Below are 18748 nucleotides of genomic sequence, written 5' to 3'. Positions count from 1 at the left end.
CTAAAAAACTATTTCTTAAAATATTAATGTACATAAAAAAGTTATCTATAGGTCATGGTGATGGTGTTTTACTGATAAGGCTGCTTTTGTAAGTAATTGTTACTTAATGTTCCTAGACCTGATTGTTTGGCCAGCCTGACTGTCCCTTCTCAGCCTGTAAGTTATAGCTTCTAATGCTAACAGACTCCTGCTGCACAAATATGGCAGCCCCCTCATAGAGAAATATCTGGGATTAGATAGGTAAATGTAAATAGGTATGTAAAAATGCTGGGCAAATACTAGATACACTATAAATAGCATGCAAAGACAATGTTATGATAGATGCAAAAAAGGTTTAGTTTCTGGTGTCAGTATCTCTTTAATGCCCATGTAACATTCTTAGGGCTGTGCCTCTCAAGGCATCTTCCACAATTTTCGGGCGCCGCATATGCCATTCCACCGGTGATTTACATTCAAGCCGGTGGGCTGGCATATCGGGGAGATTAGTCGCCCACAACAAGGGAGATTTGTCGCGGGCGACTAATGTCCCTGTCTACCACTGCCCTTACTGGTGCCTGATTTTCTTTATCTATTTTTGTATTTATTCATTTAATCTAGACAATTTGATAATATTCTAGCGTCCAATAACTATAAATACCAGCAGAGAGGGCTAAAAGAACAGAGGAAGGCTCTAAGGCATAGTATATATTGTATACACCAAACGTTTGGTTTTCAGGATTTTACATGTAAGTTTAGATATATAAGTTTGTGTAATATAAATTCAAATTCTCATCGGTATATTTCGGTTCTTGTGCTATTTGGAGTGCTTGTATTTGAAGTGTTTGTTCTGGAACGCTGTGAGTGAACTGACTAGCAGTGAGCATTAGGACCCTGCAGGCACCAGTAAGAAAGTCACATGATCATTGAGTACGGAAGGGAAGCAAGGTAGGGCTGAGCAGTGTGCGTGTCAAACAGTGACTGAGGGAGAGTGCCACATCTAGTAACTCATACAAAGCGGGACACTACTTACTGAAAGTAAGTTGCTTGAATGCGGGGGTCTAATTAAGAAGCTATGAGTTCTGTTTTTTTGGAGGGAGTACAAGTGGAGATACAGAAATTAGTTCTATACACCCACTGAACTTTGAGTCATCCGGAAGTGAAAACGTGCTACTTTTGTATATTTTTCAATCATAAATGACACGAAAACTGTGAAAATAGCTTTTATTTATGTATGAATTTTTTGACGGATCTGTTAGGAGCGCTGTATACTTCATTTTTCTGCATATTACATTTGTCATGCAGTAGAGATGTCCATTACTGCTGCTGCTCATTACTCAGCTTGCATTACTCACACTAACTACTTACTATAGTTTGCATCATACAGTATATGCCTACAATGAGATTGCCTATAGCCACAGTTGGATACATTATATACATATAAAAAGGTGTGTGTGTATAAAACTATTTTTAATTATAATGCTTGCATAACATAATGTGCTAAATCCAGGAAGTAAATGCTTTATCTAATAAAAGGTGCAAAGTTTGCTACATGTCTAATCACCCAAAGCAGCCAATCAGCAGGTAGAATTTTCTGGTCACCTGTTGCTAAGGGTTACTGCACCTAGGAAAACTTTAAGCCTTTTATTACATATGGTACCAAGTATCCTAAACATGGCAGTAGAGATCAGAATATGTTTTAGTACTGAAAAAAGTTAAACTATGCTTTGTGCTGATCTTTCACAGGCACTGCAATAGTGCAATACACTAATACACAGAGGAAGGGAGAAACAGACTTTGGGTGAGGAATTGCACCCAAGAATAGATCCAAAAAAAACCAGCAACACTGGGATTTCTGTGCAAATCAAAAAGTATATTTAAATGTGCACATGTATATATCAATGTTGTAAAATATGAAGACATTAGAAGTAATCTTTTCCATGACCTGTATAAAATGCTCAGTCTTCACTCTCCTGTAATTTAATTGGACAAATCATAACTCATACAGCCTTTTGGCATTATAATATCAGATGTTCAAAGTCCACCACCCAGATTCTTGCAACACATTAGAAAAAGTTTAAGACATAAAAACCTTTGCAACCTTATTTATTAATCATACAGGAAATTATTATGAAATCATATTTCAAAGAAAATTACTTGCTAAATATTCTCAGGTGCTTGCAGATAGATAGGCTCTGATAGAATTGTTACAGAAGTCATTGGCTAAGCCATTAAACCCTGCTTTCTGCCTTGCTATGTTGACTGCAGGGCTCTTTGTAAGGCTTGCTCTCTGCTTAGTGTTTAACTGAATCCTCTGTTGCAGAACATGACTTCTTTTAAACTCTAGCCTGTTTGTAGCATTTTATAGTTTAAGCCTTGCTTCTTGCTGCAGAGAGGTATACATTAAATCAAATGTTTTCAGAAACATTTGTTGATGTTATTACAGTTGAAAGCCGTATTTGTCTATCCCTTTGTACGGGCTACTTTGCAAGGCCAAAGGGACGCGTATGGTTTTTCATTGGCGATTTACATTATTGCTGGTGTGAAAACATTTTCAGGAGATTAGTCGCCTGTGTTAGAGGGGATTTATTGTAGGTGACTAATCTCCTCCTTTGGCATTAGCTTTAAACAGCTGGCTTCTGCTACATTGCTTAAGCCAAAAACAGTAGTGCAGAAGTTAGCAAGAGACAAATAGATGTTTTCAATACATTTACTCATAACTTTAAAAGCATATCAATGGATGTTTATTGGAAAGTTACTGCTGTCTGTGGAAGAAATAGGTTCTGTTGTAAATCCTGGTCTCCATTACAAAGCATGGTTATGTTTGTATTTTTTCTGATGCATTATGTTTTGTGTCATTAATGCGCTGAACCTTCTGATTTTTGTTTTCTAGATTGAGACTCAAAGATGCCTTCTCCAGAAAAGAATGTCTCTGGTCCTTCTGGGCTTTTATTAGAAAATACACTTCTGCGTAAAGGGCGGGAGTTGTCGCAGCCTCGCAGGAGACTTGCTCTGACCTTGCCTGGTTCAGATTACTTGAGTAATTCTGCTTGTCACATGAGTTTCCAAAGATCGGATCATTTATTACTTAGGCCTTCCTGGGAGAAAGAGTCCTCTATGAGTGATAGGACAGCTAACTCCTTGTTGTCTTCTGACCTAAAGCTGACTTCTCCTGTGTTAACATCTAAACTTGCACTTACCTCTAATCGCATTTTGAACGCTGAACAATTTCCTACATCCTGCACTCCCTTCACCTCTATACTGTCCTATTCTACACTTTCCTCTGAACCATGTGTTTCAACTGATAATTCTCGTCCTGCTGTGACCTCAAATTTTTCTTTGCACACTAACCATCCAGTATGCGCTCACACCAGTCTGTCTTCTTCTGATACCAATGAGAAACTGCAATTCTCCATAAACTCTAATCTTGGAACCTCTAATATAGCTTCAATCTCTAACCCTGCCTTAAATCCCAATGTAACCCTTACAACTTTAAACAGTACACAAACAAGTTGTGATGATGGTAACAGTTTGTGTCTACAGCAAATGGAACATTCTGGGGTGCGTTTATATTCGACATCCAACTTGGGGAATAACCAAGAAAATCAAGGTCTTCCTGTATTTCAAGATGATGTGACTACTCAGAAAAGAGTAAACTCATATGAAACAGACTCTATAAATGGTGGTTTGTCATCATCATATTTAGAGGTACTTACCTATTTGGCTTTTACAATAATAATGTGATTATTTCATATCAATATATGGTATTAATATTTATTTTTTATCTTTTAGGAAACCTTGGACAACTGTCTGCCTAAAACATTGCCACCTATAATTAGACCTAAAGAGAATGAGGAGTTGACTGGAAGAGAAAATTCTACCATTAAGAGCAGCCAACAGTCACTTATTCACCAGAAAAAGGTGAATTTTATTTAGACACACACATCACAAGTGCCAGTGACAAGCTGTATGCAACTATGGAACAGTTATGCAGGCAGTGTTTCTCTAAAACTGATTTCATGATTTAATGGAATACATGTTATATGCAATATGGGGGGATTTTTTCCCCATGAATGAGATGAAAAATTTGGAACTCGCTTGCATATTCTGACATTTTATAATCCAACCTTCGACAAGCAATAAATATTCCCTAAATTATTGGATCATCAATACATTTTTAACACGTTCAAGTTCACAACACACACATACATACTGCATATTATAAACACATATATGACAACATTTAGGCATACATGTATACTTTGTTTTGCCAGGTGGTATTGCATATTTATTAAAGAGCTTTCCAGCAATTCCAATACTAGACCATATCAGACTACCACCATGGCACTGGATTTGTTAGAAAATGTAAAACAAATTGTGGATTGCTTATATTCTTCCATGATGCACTAATATATAGATACATACTGTGCGTTCCTTATTGAGGAATCTGGCCTAATAGACTGGATATAAAAAGTCTACGCATCCCTGCAAAATGGCAAGTTTTTGTATCAGTCGAAAAGGGAAAAAAAAAGAAACCATACAAAAATCTTGCGTTTGTGCACACACTCTAAACTAATACTTGGCTGAAGCACCTTTTGATTTTATTACAGCAGTCTTTTTGGGTAAGAGTTTATCAGTTTGGCACCCTCCTTGCAAAAAATCTTCCAGATCTGTCAAATTGCGAGGGTATCTCCTGTGCCCAGCTCTCTTCAGGTCACCCAAAAGAGATAAATTCTGTCACACCTTTATTGCTAAATATCTCTGTTTCTTTTTATTTATTATACAAAAACCTGCCATTTTTCTGGGGTGTATAGACTTTTTATAGTGCACCACTTATTGGACTATGTATTTATATGCATGTATATTAGACATATTTACACACACTTACATATTATATATAATATATAACTTTGTGTAAATTAAGTGCTGCATGTATAGCCATAATACAAAATGCCCTGGTGTTTGTGTCTTTGAGATTACTTGTCTCTTGCTTACACACAAATTAATTTATTATTAATGTTCATTAAATCCACATTTAATATTCATTAAATCCTTTTTTTCCCCTGTTAATTTATAACTTAGGCAAATGTAATAATTATTCAGTTCAAAGTTAGAGAAAGTACTCTGGAAATTTTATCAAACCCTGTGACTGCTTCTTTGTATGTATGTATGTTTACATATCTTACAGATGGAGCTGGTCTCTGCTGTCTGCTGCTCACTAGTACGTGGGCCCAAGTTTTCTGATAGCTGTGATGAGACCCGGGTAAAGCTTCTAGCACTTTGTGAGGAGCTGTCTAACCTGGATCCAGAGTTTATTCTAAAGGCAAGTTAAGTAAATTAATAAAAAAAAGTGCAAATAACATAAAAACATGTATCATAATGGATTTATGCCTTACAGGATTAGGCACACTCTATGCTGCTACCCCCAAACAAATTTGAGATCTTTTTCACTGGTCCTTTAGTTGGTTGGGTGCTAAATTCTCCCTTTGTTGCATTTTTGGAACTGATATCTGGGATATTTAGAGAAAACAGGCTGTGGCCATGAAGAGTATGAGCAGTGCCTTTTCTGCTATGAGGCCAAGTTAAGAAAGTTGCCTCAGGTGGCGCTTCACTAGAGGCAGCAAATACCCACAGTAACTAGAAACTGAAAAGGCATCTTTGTTGGTAAGAAGAATGCAACTGAGTTGTCTACATTAGTGAATTTGGCTGTCACCCCTGTCCAGTCTTTGTGCTGTAGATAAATGCAGTGGGTGGGGCATTACTGGGTCTGCTGTCTTAGCTGGCAGATGCTCTCTTGGCTTTATTGATCACAGAAAAAACTAAATCATTCTGGTCACTGGTTTTGTGCCACTTTATAAACCCCAACATTTAGGGCAATTCAGCTCCAACTTTTTCTCCAGTGTCCTGGTGGCCATGAAAATTATGTATTTAGTTATTCATTTATTTTAATAAGAGTTTTTATGTTTCCCTTTCCATATTAGGGTATTGGAAGATACGATTTTGTTGGCCATGGTAAGTCTATGCTACTACGGACAGAAATCTCTTAAAAATGCCACCCCCTTGCCTAACCTTTAGGTCACTGCAAGTACTAAATGATGAATTGGCTTAATCACAGAAATTTGACTTGTTCTGGGTTTTCCTGCAGTTAATCCAGTTAGCCACCAGTAATATGTTTTATCTGCACAATATGTGGCTAGGCAAAGGGAAAGGTATTTTCGGGAGATTTGTTGACTGCTATAGTGTGGATTTACTGTGGGAAACAAATCTCATCTGCCAGTACCCTTATGTTGGGTTTTAGCTTTCAACCTCATGTACAATGTAGTACAGGTGAATATGCAGAAAATTGTTTAATATACAATCTAAAATAAAGTGTAGTGGTGGTAAGAGGTGTTTAGACTTACATCTATGAATATTTGCTTTTTGCAAATGAAGGTCTACATATGAAATTACATTACAAAGTTGTCATGTATTGTCAAAGCAATTACTGACTTGTATATATAACACAAAACTTTTTAGGTTGCTCTATACACTCGACAGGAGCTAAATATCCGCAGTACAGCCAACTTCATGCTTGCTGTCTCTGCATTCCTGCCTGCCTGCCGCCCACATTTGCGAAGGTATTTTTGTGCTTCAGTCCAGCTTCCAGCTGACTGGATGGAGATACCGCGATTGTATCAGGTATGCGCTAGAAGATAATACTTGCCCTTCTACCTTTTGTTAAATACTGTCAACAGAAATGTAAATGCATCAAAATAAATGAAAAAATTCTTTTTGTGCATGAAAATTTTTAGTGTGTGCCATCCTCAGAATTTGTGTACACAAGTGCACAGCTTAGAGGGAGCATTGCTTGGGTGTATATTGGCATTTTTCAATGTATAAGGCATTACTTATGAGTTACCCTAGTCTTTAAGGGCTTTATATTCTTTCATTTTATTTTGTGCTCTTTAGAGTAATGTGTAGAATACTCTAGTAGAAGTAAATCTAGAGCAACTAAACTTACTGAGTAAACATCTTCAATGATAACTCTGCAAATCCAGTTGCTCTAGTTTTCATTCGTTTTTTCACTAGATATACCATGGCCTGGATGAATCCTTTATAGACAGTTTGCTGTCATCCTTTGTTGACTCCAGCAGGAGAACTTATTGTAGCATTTGCTAGGTTAGTTGGGTAAAAGCCCAGATCAAGGCCATACCGCAGAGCCTGAAATTTCAGGGCATGGGGAGGGGGTATGAGTCGTAGAAAGTAGAAAGGCTAATGATCAGGTTGTTTTATTATAATCACCCTACAGCTTTTCAGCATTAAAAATTGTCTTTTAGATTCCTTCTCAATACTCTAATAAGATGTATTTATTTTGTGAAGCATCTAATTCTTTTTGCAGAGTCTTGCAGGACAGGGTGAGAAGCTTGCTCCATTGCCCTCTTGCCTTCGGAGGGTGCTTACTGTAAAATTCCAAAAATTTACAGAATATCAGCTGGCAAAGTACAACACGAGAAGGCAGCGTGGCAAACATTCAATCAGAAAGCCAAAAGTACTAAATTGTCAAGTGAGTTACTTAAGCTTTCTCGTTTTTTAAATTTTTTATTTTTTCATATTTTTCCTTTGGTAATTGAAAAGTAATACATCTTGCTTATTCTTGTTTATGTTCTTGATCATGTACAAGCTTTCATCCCCACAACTGTTAAAACATCTAAAAGTGGGGATTGGCTAAGGTTGATGCTCATTATAATTTAACCCACAGCATAACGCTTCTTATCATTTCTTGTAAATACAGAAATGTCTAATAGCTTGCCCTAGCAGTAATTTATGGATTGCCTAGAATATGGCAATAGGAGGACCTTTGTTTTATTAAGCAGTGTAATTCTTCTTGCCCCATTTACAGAAAAATAGTTACCACTTTACTTTTTAATGATTACATCAATAATTGTATTCTTTGATAAAGACATCCCTGTTTTCACACTGGGTATGTTTTTACCAAGAAGACAAAACAATGTCCCAATATCATAACATAGTTTTCTAGTTTGTATAGGGTAGGCTCACAGTTTTGGGAAGAATAAACTTAACATAAACTACTGCCTGAATTTACATGGAAAAGAAAAAACACTGTTTGGTTAGAATGCAAAAATGCTTCTTGTTGTAGAAATCAGGTGGTAATCTTTGTGAAGTGATGGATTCTGTGATGTCTATTTTCCGTATTGGGGGGTGGGGGGGGCACAGATTCCATGGAAAGCAGAAGGATTTAGTCTCAGAATCTTCAACTTTACAATGGAACAAGGTATGGGAGGGGGTTGCATTGCACTGTTAGCCTAAGGTGGGTGGGGAGTTGGTCTAGCACAAGTATACTATCTTGGTTTCCTTTCAGCCTGTGAAATCTGTTATGTCTTTTTTATATAATTGGGGGGAAATATTTTAAAGTGAAACTATACCATTCAACATTGCAACAAAACAAGAATAATAAAAAAAAAAAAATTTTGCAGAAAATAAAACCTTTGTATTGAGAATATATTTTCTAATATGACAATGGATTATTTTAAACTTAAATATTTCCATCTTAAATACTGTAATCCATCACATCCCTCTGACTGAGCTGAGACGCATATGACATACACTCATGCTAATTTATAACAGCCAACGGACAGTATAGACTTGTACCCAAACTTCTTCCTCTTCTAATTAGAGCCTAGGTGTTTTGTGAGGGAGCACCCAGAAAATTACAAAATGGTGGTTCACGGTTAAATATGTAAAACAGTAATATTTATTGATATGCTATGTTTTCGTATAAAGAATATATATGACATTTGAAAATGAAGTTTGTAAGGAAATTGTGTGTAATGATTTCATTGACCTTTGCCCATAGAAATTATATTTTCTGTTTCTTCTCTATTCACGGTCATAGATGTAGAAAGAATACTTGTTTCCTGCTCCTTCTTCAATAATTTAATTCTTAAATATCCTTTACAGAGTACTATGAAAATTGGTAGGAATTTACGATCAGTGGACAAAGGACTGAAACTTCTCCAAAAAAAGGTAAGTTCCACTATAAAATCAACGCATTTCTCTTAGGTTTACTTGCAACTGTATGCTTTTTCACTATATTTTTTGCCATATGATCTAGTTTTCTACTCCCCCTACGCCGAAAATGAAGACAAAGGATAGATTTTCTATGAAGAGTCTGATCCAAAGATTGCACATCTCAAAACCTACTCACCACGTCATGGGCATTCTTGGATGCAAGTAATAATCTTTTTATTCTTTTTTTTGTTATATTGCATATTGTTTGTTTTCCCATTACTTTCCAGGGTTCCTCTTAAATTTGCAGATATCCCAAGGACCTTTACTCATTCTCTAAAAGTGGCCTCGAGGGTCCCTGGCAATCTGATCTTTCTGGCCAGAAGATGAAGCTGAAACAGCCGCAGACTTGGGACAGAGAACTGAGCCTAAAGGGGAACACAGGCCTTGTATGGGAGAAGCTGCTGGGTGTGTAATGATTTTATGCAAATATATACTAGAGTGTAAAAGTCTTAAAAAGAAATGTAAGCATGAAAAAGCTTTGTAAAGATTATGGTTGTATTGCACTTTTTACACAGCATTTCTTATGTCACAAATTCTTTGCTAAATTCATCCCATTTTACTAGTACATCATTAAGCTCTTTGTAATGCCCCATTGTTACACATGGCATTCATTTACACATAATGTCATCTATAATTTTTTATAAATATATCAAGTATTGTACACCAATGTTTACACATTTTGTGGAGTAAATTATTTTATTTCAATATATTTTCACTTTGAAGGCACTTATGGAGTTAGTGTAAAATATTTTATCCACCTTTTGTTATGGATGCCCCATTTTGCACACCAAAAGGTAGATCTAGAAAAATATTACCAGTGGGGAAAGCACCCCTCAGTGAATCTAGTCTCTACATTTTTTTTCCTTTGCTGGTGCTCGTTTTAGGAGCAAAAAAAGCACTGACCTAGGGACAAATGTAACCCAGTGATGCACTAATAATCCATGTCATATCAGCTGATAGTAACCTGAGGGATGCATTTAAGTCTAAGGGAGGGAGCTGATTTGGACTCTTTGGTGTTGGATTTTTGGGATACTAAAAACCACAAAAGTTAATACTTTTCAACTGGGTTGTGAGCTAATATACTAAATTACGTGGTATACATCTTATACAGTATTGCAGGCCACAGGCCCTGTCTTGTTTGTTTTACATTTACCTTTCCTTAAATTGTGCTGTAATTGTATTTATTTTATACCAATAATCATCAAACTCCTCTGTGGATTTTGCTGCTCTCAGAATTAACACATATGCGTATTATTATATTTATGGGCTTTGCCTAGAGTCCTGCTGCAGTCACCGTGTGAAAATGCCAAGAGTAGGGAGAAACTGTCAAAGTCTGATGCCTTCTTTAGGAATAGGAACTGTTTAAGTTTAATACCTTCTGTATGCATGCTTATTTGCCTAAGGGATATACGGTGATTTTCCCATAGCCACACTTTGCCAACCTTAAAAACTGTGTCAAAACACATTTTTAGGTTTGGTGAGGATTTGAGCCTCCAAGCTGTAGTCTTTTTAGTCCCATACACTTCAGAGAAGGACAGGTAAATCAACTTGTTAGATCTGTCAGTTCAAGTCCCTGTCAGTTAGCTTCTCCTTCCTTACATTCCTTTCGAACTACCATCCCACTGGGAAGTCGCCGGTGGGATGGCACACGCTGCGCAGGCAATTGCGGCAAATCGCCGAAGTTGCCTCGCGAGGCATTTTCGCCAATTTGCTGAAATCGCCTGCACAGCGTGTGCCATCCCACCGACGACTTACATTTTCACCGGTGGGATGGTAGTTCGGGGAGATTAGTCGCCCGTGACAAGGAAGATTTGTCGCTGGCGACTAATCTCCCCATGTGCCAGAGCCCTAACAAGACAAGGAAGTTTTTCTTTAACTTTATTGTTCTCATTACTATTATTGTACTGTCAGGGCTCTGGCACACGGGGGAGATTAGTCGTCCGCGATTAACTCCCTGTTCGCGGGCGACTAATCTCCCCGAGTTGCCTACCCCTGCCATCCCACCGGCGAACATGTAAGTCGCCGGCGGGATGGCAGACGCGGGCGACTAATCTCCCCATGTGCCAGAGCCTTAAATAAGAAATGCAACAAACAAAAAACCCTGCTCATTCTGAAAACATAGACCCTGAACAATGGATTCTTATCTTCCTTCACAATGAGGGCTCTGGCACACGGGGGAGATTAGTCGCCCGCGATTAACTCCCTGTTCGCGGGCGACTAATCTCCCCGAGTTACCTACCCCTGCCATCCCACCGGCGAACATGTAAGTCGCCGGCGGGATGGCAGGGGTAGGTAACTCGGGGAGGCTCTGGCACATGGGGAGATTAGTCGCCCGTGACAAATCTCCCCGAATTGCCATCCCACTGGCGAAAATGTAAATCACCGATGGGATGACATGCGCGGCGCCGCGATTTCAACGAAATCGCGGAAGTTGCCTTGAGAGGAAACTTCCGCAATTTCAGTAAAATCGCGGCACCGCATATGCCATCCCACCGGTGATTTACATTTTCGCCGGTGGGATGGCAATTAGGGGAGATTAGTCGCCCGCGTAAAGGGAGATTTGTCTCCTCTGTGCGCCAGAGCCCTTAGTGTTGAAGACCCTACAAGGGAAACTTTTTTCTGTAGTGACTGTATCTGCAAGTTAACTGGCAGACAAATTATTTAAATATAAAGTAACATATATAAATCCCACAGCATTATGTTTTAGAGTGTGTAGAGCTACGTTTGCCCATCAGGGACATAGGTCTCTTATTTGAAGACCATTTGGTTTACTGTGGAAAGTTGATCGTAGCCCTCTGTTAATAGAAAAGCTTTACTTTTCAATGTCCTTAGATTGCTTTCTTAGCACCACTTATTGCTGTAGGAAAGCACTTCTAACGTTATAGATCTATTGTTCTCTTCTCTTTCTCACAGATAGTGACCAGGTTCCCTTCATGGCATTATTAAGAAATCTGAGAAATATGATTCGAGCTGGCATCAGTCGGCAACATCACAATCAAGTGACATCTCGTCTTTCCAGTGAGGTAGTAATGGAGCTCTGTTAGCCATGTTTTGTTTCTTAAAGATAGTAACTACTCATGGAAGGCACTGCACTACATTACATTGTTACACTATTACAGTGAGGGGCATGTGAATTAAGAAACATGCACATTTATATGTAGGCAGTGAACTGTAGAAACCAGTGATCAGCCAGCTGCAGGAATGATAATGAAAGATATTATTTGGTTGCTGTGGGTTACTGCACAAGTTTGTCCACTGTAAATACATCAGCACTAGAATATTCTGTGTGTATTATTTCTATAACGGGTTAATATTTTTAATCTAAATACATTCTCATACTGTAAAGCAGTGTTCATCATTTTTTTCCTATGGTCCAATTGCATATTATTTGTTGAATGTATACTTCTTTTGATTAATGAAATTCTTTTGTAATATAATTTTTTTTTTCTATTTTTCTCATACATGTTTGTTGCCCTCTCTACTCCGTTTTCTAAATTTCTTGTTAACCTTTTTATGATGTGTTGCAGGTTTTAGTCATAACTAATATAATTCCTGTTGGTTTAAAGGGGAGCAGTGTGCAACAGCTCCTAGTGTTTGTGTTTTGTTTTGTCATACAATACCAATAGCATACTTGCAATGCTGTCCTGTAATCTTAAACCAGATTTTGTTTTTGTGGCTTTATCTATATGTAATGTGTTACTTACCTTTTTTATTTGTTATTGTAATAGAGAGCTGTAATAAAAAGCCGAATGTTCCCCTTCCGGTTTCTTTCTGCTTACAAAGTGATACAAGATTTGGAAAATCAGTGCCATGTATCAGGTCAGTGGTATTTGTATTTTAGTACTTAGTTAGGGTTTCTTCAGTATGACTTCACTTTTTTTCTCCAAAATGTACAACATAAAATGCCAATGGGTTCCCCTTCCCCCCAAAAAAAAGTAAGAACAAAAAACCAAACCAGTGAATCTGCACTTTCTAAGACTTTTGGACTGGTGCCACAAAACCTACATCCACCCATAAACCTGGAGCTAGGCTACTGAATAACCAAAAATGCCTGCCGGGACTTGCAGCTCTAACATTTCAGTGGTTCAGTGCATTTTAACAACTGCACAGTCTTATTTTGAAAAGTTACCTTGTATAACTAAGTTATATATAAACTCCTTCACGAAGAACTATTCTACTTTATGTAAATCTCTAAAAAAACATAAGCTCAGCTCAGCAAGTTAAGAGACATCCTACAAAGTCATATTTACATTAAGTTTTCCTTGGAAAAAAGACAGTAGTCCATTAAGTTGAACCCCCTCCAATTTAACATTATGATACTAGGTACCTGTATGTATAACTTAATAGGTTCCTTCCTTCAGCGCCAACTACTTTAGAGGTAGTCCTGAATCAGGCACAGGTATTTGGTGGCATCGTCCCAAGGCGTAGAGTATATGCAATGCTAGACAACACATCAGGCATTACTCCTGAAATATACCCATTTGAAGCCCTGTTGAATAAACCAATAGAAGGCTTACCTTCATATTCAGAGAGACTAATTACTTATGACTTCAGTACAGCCAAACAAACAATTTCAATGGCCTGGAACTCACAATTTTTACCGTCAGAAAGGGAATGGAGAAAATAAACGAATGGAGAAAAACAATTAAATAAGATCTGGTTCCCCTTTTTAATACACACTCAAATGTATCATATAACCAACCCCATTAACTAAAACTGACCACAAAAAAGAATCCCCTGATGTCAACCCTCTTGCCACAACCATCAACATGATTCTATAATTTCTGGTCAGCTAGGGTTACTTTGGAACCGCAAGATATACACAGAGAAGAGAATCCTTTCTATACCCCTTTAGCTCACTTAATCTGCTGGAACGTTTTTCTTTATGCTTATTTCTATTTTTCTTTGGTTTACTTATATAATTTTAACTCATGTTTCATTTTATTGTGTTGGGTTGAAAACCCCAACATACTGTTCTTCGACTCTAGCTTATTCTTCAGCTTCTTCTTCTTAGCGCCCCCCATTTTCTAAACGCTACTCCTCCTACAGTTTTAGGGGTACAATACCCAAACTCGCCACACATCTTCACCCTATAGCGGAGCAGGTTGTTTGTACTTTTCTAAGCGATCCGGCCCCCCGTCTTTTTGTGGCGCCGCTCCGAACCCCCCAATTTTCCCATTGACTTTGACAGGGAAGATTTTCAAACTGCTGCCACACTTACAGCTTTAAAGCTACACCCCCCAAACTTGAATAACATAATCATGGGGTCACTCCGAATGAAGCAGCAACATTTGTTGGATGACCCCAAAGTGGGAGGGGCCAACAACAGCCAATCAAATTTTAATGATTGACTTTAATGGGGAAATTGAAACTAATACCAATCTTACAGCTTTGAGGCTACACTCCCCAAACTTGAATCACATAGTCATGGGGTCAGCCTGAATGAAAATAGGATGATTATTGGATGCCCAAAAGTGGGCGGAGCTTTTCACAGTTGGTCACTAGGGGACTGCAATTTTAGTTTTGAAAAGTGGGCGGAGCCACCAACAACCAATCAGATTTCACCTATTGATTTTTATTGGTTTGTTGCCAGGCTTCCCAAACTTTGCATAGTCAGACACTGGGTGACTACGCATTTAAGATGTATTTATTTATTTATTTTGTAAGTGGGCGGGGCCACCAACAGCCAATCAGATTTCACCTATTGAATTTTATTGGTTTGATGCCAGAGTTCGCAAACGTTGCACGGTCAGTCACTGCGTGACTTTGTACTCAAGGTTAGAAAAAGTGGGTGGGGCCGCCAAAAGCCAATCACATTTCTTTCATTGTTTTCAGTGGGAAAATTTTAACTGCTGCCATTCTCACATGTTCAGGGTCCCCAAACTTTGCACAGTTTGTCACTAGGTGACTATGTTCCAGGTTTAGAAAAGTGGGTGGGGCCAACAACAACCAATTAGATTTCACCTATTGATTTTTATTGGTTTGATGCCAGATTTTCCAAACTTTGCACAGTCAGTCACTGGGTGACTACGCATTCAAGGTAAGAAAAAGTGGGCGCAGCCACCAACAGCCAATCAGAGTTTACTTATTGACTTTCAATGGGGAAATTCAACCTGCTGCTATTCTCACAGAATTAACACCAGGGTCCCCAAACTTTTCACAGTTGGTCACTAGGGGACTGCAATTTTAGTTTTTAAAAGTGGGCGGAGCCACTAACAGCCAATCAAATTTCACCTATTAATTTTTATTGGTTTGATGCCAGATTTCCAAACTTTGCACAGTCAGTCACTGGGTGACTACGCATTCAAGGTAAGAAAAAGTGGGCAGAGCCACCAATAGCCAATCCGAGTTTACCTATTGACTTTCAATAGGGAAATCCAACCTGCTGTCAGGGTTTCCAAACAAGTGGGAGGAGCCACCAACAGCCAATCCATTTCCACCCAATAGATTTCCTTGGTTTATATATTTAAACTGATGCCATTATTTAAATATTAATTCCAGGGTTGTTAAAGTTTCCAGAGTTAGTCACTGGGTATTTGCCATTCAAAGTTAGAAAAAAGTGGGTGGAGCCACCAACAGCCAATAACATTTCACCTATTTACTTTCAATGGTGAAGTGTAAAATGCTGTCAGCCTCACAATGAATGCCTGAGTCCCCAAAATTTGCAATGTTGGTCACTGGGGGACTGCAGTTCAAAAATAGGAAAAGTAGGTTGGGCCACTAACAGCCAATCCGATTTCATCCATTGAATTTTATTGGTTTAAATTTAAAATGCTGTCATTCTCAAACTATTTATGCCAGGGTGCCCACTGTTTGTCACTGGGTGACTTCGACTCAAGGTTAGAAAAAGTGGGCGGAACCACCAATCACAATTCACCTATTGACTTTTATTGGTGTAATTGCTGCCGTTCTTTAACTATTAATCCTAGGGTCCCTAAACTTCGCAGAGTTAGTCACTGGGTAACTGCAGTTCCAGGTTAGAAAAAGGGGGTGGAGCCGCCAATCAGATGTCGTTGACTTCCAGTGGGGAAATTTAAGTTGCTGCCATGCAGACACTATTAAAACCAGGGTCCCCAAACTTTGCACAGTGGTTTTTACTGTATAACTGTGGTCCAAGGTTAGAGAAAGTGGGCGGAGCCCATTCAGTGACTTCATGTTTTTCAACCCAACACGAAGTTTGTTCTCAAACTTCCCTTTCTAGTTGTAATGATGTTGATTGACTATCAAATCTTCCTTGCACAGACAATTTTATGACATGATGGCATTGTCTACCTATACTTTTAAGTCCTACAATATGATTTATTGTGGACAGCTATGTACAGTATATTTGTTTCTTAAGGTGGCCATACATGGGCCGAATGTAGCTGCCGATATCGGTCCCTTGGACCTTTTCGGCAGCTTATCGGCCCATGTAGGGGCAGGAACGAGGGGCATGCCCGACCGATATCTGGCAGGTCAAAAGATTTTGTCGGATCGGAGACCGCATCGGCTCGTTGATGCGGTTCCCAAACTGACTGCGCCCATTGCTCCCGTTATAGCCTACATTTTCCCGATATCGCCCACCCGTAGGTGGGGATATTGGGAGAAGATCCGCTCGCTTGGCGACCTCGCCAAGTGAGCGGATCTTAACGTGTATGGCCACCTTTACTTTATTATTGTCAAGAAAAATGGAAAAATATTTTTGTGAAAAAAAAATAATTTCAGAACTGTGTCTAAATTTGAAAGCGTTTAACAGCCTGTTCTGGCCAACAGATTCAGAATCTTTACAATCCATCATTAATGTTATTTGTTAGCCTCCCTAGACATCAGGGGCACCTACGACCCTCTGTGTTGGCTTGCAAAAACTATTTCCCAGTGGTGGCAACTCATTCCTGACTTCAACAGGGGGAACCCTGTTTGCCATTTCCACTTGGTTCATCATTGCCAGAGACATCTGTCTGAAGGGATAGTAAGCAGATTTTGAAAAGTATTCAGCCTAGGAATTGTGGTTTCCTCCAGTGTACCAACTACTTATCAGCCCTGAAGGTGAAGCCAGTGAACTCCCTTTCTTTCTTTTTATGAACTCCCCTTCTTTCTTTTTATCCCTGTGTCTCCTAACTGTCCTTCAAAAAAAATGATTTTTTCGTGAGTATAAAAAAATTATGTGATGTTTTCCTTTAATCCATGGTACTAAGTAATTTGCACATGTTCTTCCAACAGTGAATAACAGTAATGTCCTAAAAATCCTTCATACAGTATTTGTATCTTCTTTATATAGGAAAACCATTCCCTGTTAATGTGAGGTTAATTAAAAACATTGTTACCAGTGAGGCAGCAAGCATACCAGAACTGAAAAGATATACCTGGTCCCGTCGCCAGCTTAGAGGTTGTTTAGCAGTTCCAGCGATACGACAGCTGCTGAAAAGAAAAAAGGAGGCTCTGAGGAAGTTGAGGTAAGGAATAGAGAGTATTTACAGGTAAGCTTAAACAAATGAGATATGATTCAGAAGCATAGAGTATATGGCAACAAAATGATGGGATGATCTCTCCTCTATATTCAGAGCTTGTAAGATGGACCAAGCTATCCTACAGAAATATAAGAAAGCATTAGAAAGTGCTGTTAAGATTTCTGCTCGGTACAACATTACACCGCTGCCAGGACGCACTGTTATCTTATTTTATGTAAGCGAGTCCATGGACAAACCATGCCATGGGGCAAAGGATCTGAGTGTGATGCTTGAAGATGTTTCAGAAGATGTTTCATCAGACGATTCATCTCAACAATCTAGAGAAGAAATACGAAGACACCGTTCTCCAACAGTAAGTTCGCTATAACATAATGAACTCTCTTTTTTTCTAATAGCCCTGTTCAGGGGATGAGCGAGTAGAGCAGGAACGGACTGTCTGTGAGCTCGCTAAGGCCCGCCCACTCTAAGAATATTCACTTCATTTTAAGTAGGTGAGGAGGGTGTCATAGAAGTCTATGAGGGCCTGCGGCTCTGAGCCAATATACTGAAGATACCGGAAGCTGGCATAAGGTCTCGGTAGAGCACAGTTTTCAAGCTGTTATGGACATATTTGAACCCAAAGGTGTTAAAATAAAAGCACTTCCTTCTATTTTACGTTATTTTACATGGTTTAGTGCATTGTAAAAAATTATGGTATATATCCCCTTTAAGGCCAGGCTGGATTCTGAGCTGTAGTACTGCCTTACATAGGTATCCTTTGCTAAATGCATTGGGCTGTATGGAGAAGGTTGGCTCTGGGTACACCATCTGTAAGTCCTTGAGCAAGGGAATTGTACCACGCTTTTTTTAGTCTTCTAACCCAAGCAGGTCGCCCTGCTGAGCCTGTAGCAGAAAATATCGTCTTCAGGAATCCTTCCAGGCGCTTGTCCATGGGGTAGTTGAAGGTGGCTGCGATCATGACTGGAAATGTTGTAGTTTTGGATAAGCGGGAGACTGGTGTGTCCACCACTAGAGGGGATGCTCCACTTCTCCATTAATTCCTTTGGAAAGAGATAGGATTTAGAGAACTTGCATGTTGCTTGGAACTTTCTTTCAGGAACATTCTATTTATCTTGAATCACCACCAGCAGTTGCTCATGTGAAGGGAAGCACGCCCCAATTTCCTTTACCACTTGAAAAGACACTTGGATTGAGATGATGGCTCTGAGGGGGATCAAGTTGCAAAACCTCCATAATGGCTTTAATGATACCATCAA

The 18748-nt window shown here is 38.9% G+C and overlaps 1 protein-coding gene across 2 annotated transcripts in view; it reads left to right on the top strand.

The window, feature by feature from the left end:
* Positions 1-879: 879 nt before the first annotated feature.
* Positions 880-18748, top strand: part of tep1 (telomerase associated protein 1) — a 65392-nt gene continuing 47523 nt past the window's right edge. Inside the window, exons 1-13 of one of the 2 annotated variants that reach the window (XM_012970132.3) lie at positions 880-1014; positions 2870-3684; positions 3769-3897; positions 5165-5299; positions 6493-6654; positions 7355-7519; positions 8935-9000; positions 9089-9207; positions 9293-9450; positions 11959-12068; positions 12774-12864; positions 17303-17477; positions 17586-17844. In XM_012970132.3, the coding sequence (XP_012825586.2) occupies positions 2884-3684; positions 3769-3897; positions 5165-5299; positions 6493-6654; positions 7355-7519; positions 8935-9000; positions 9089-9207; positions 9293-9450; positions 11959-12068; positions 12774-12864; positions 17303-17477; positions 17586-17844 (2370 nt within the window). In that variant the 5' untranslated portion in view covers positions 880-1014; positions 2870-2883. The remainder of the gene's footprint in view (positions 1015-2869; positions 3685-3768; positions 3898-5164; positions 5300-6492; positions 6655-7354; positions 7520-8934; positions 9001-9088; positions 9208-9292; positions 9451-11958; positions 12069-12773; positions 12865-17302; positions 17478-17585; positions 17845-18748) is intronic. The other variant, XM_031891533.1, reaches the window with a different exon arrangement.

The sequence above is a fragment of the Xenopus tropicalis genome, chromosome 1 (genome assembly GCF_000004195.4).
Source record: "Xenopus tropicalis strain Nigerian chromosome 1, UCB_Xtro_10.0, whole genome shotgun sequence".
Taxonomy (NCBI): Eukaryota; Metazoa; Chordata; class Amphibia; order Anura; family Pipidae; genus Xenopus; species Xenopus tropicalis.
Note: the sequence above shows the minus strand (reverse complement) of the source record. Positions and strands in the feature narration are given on the sequence as shown.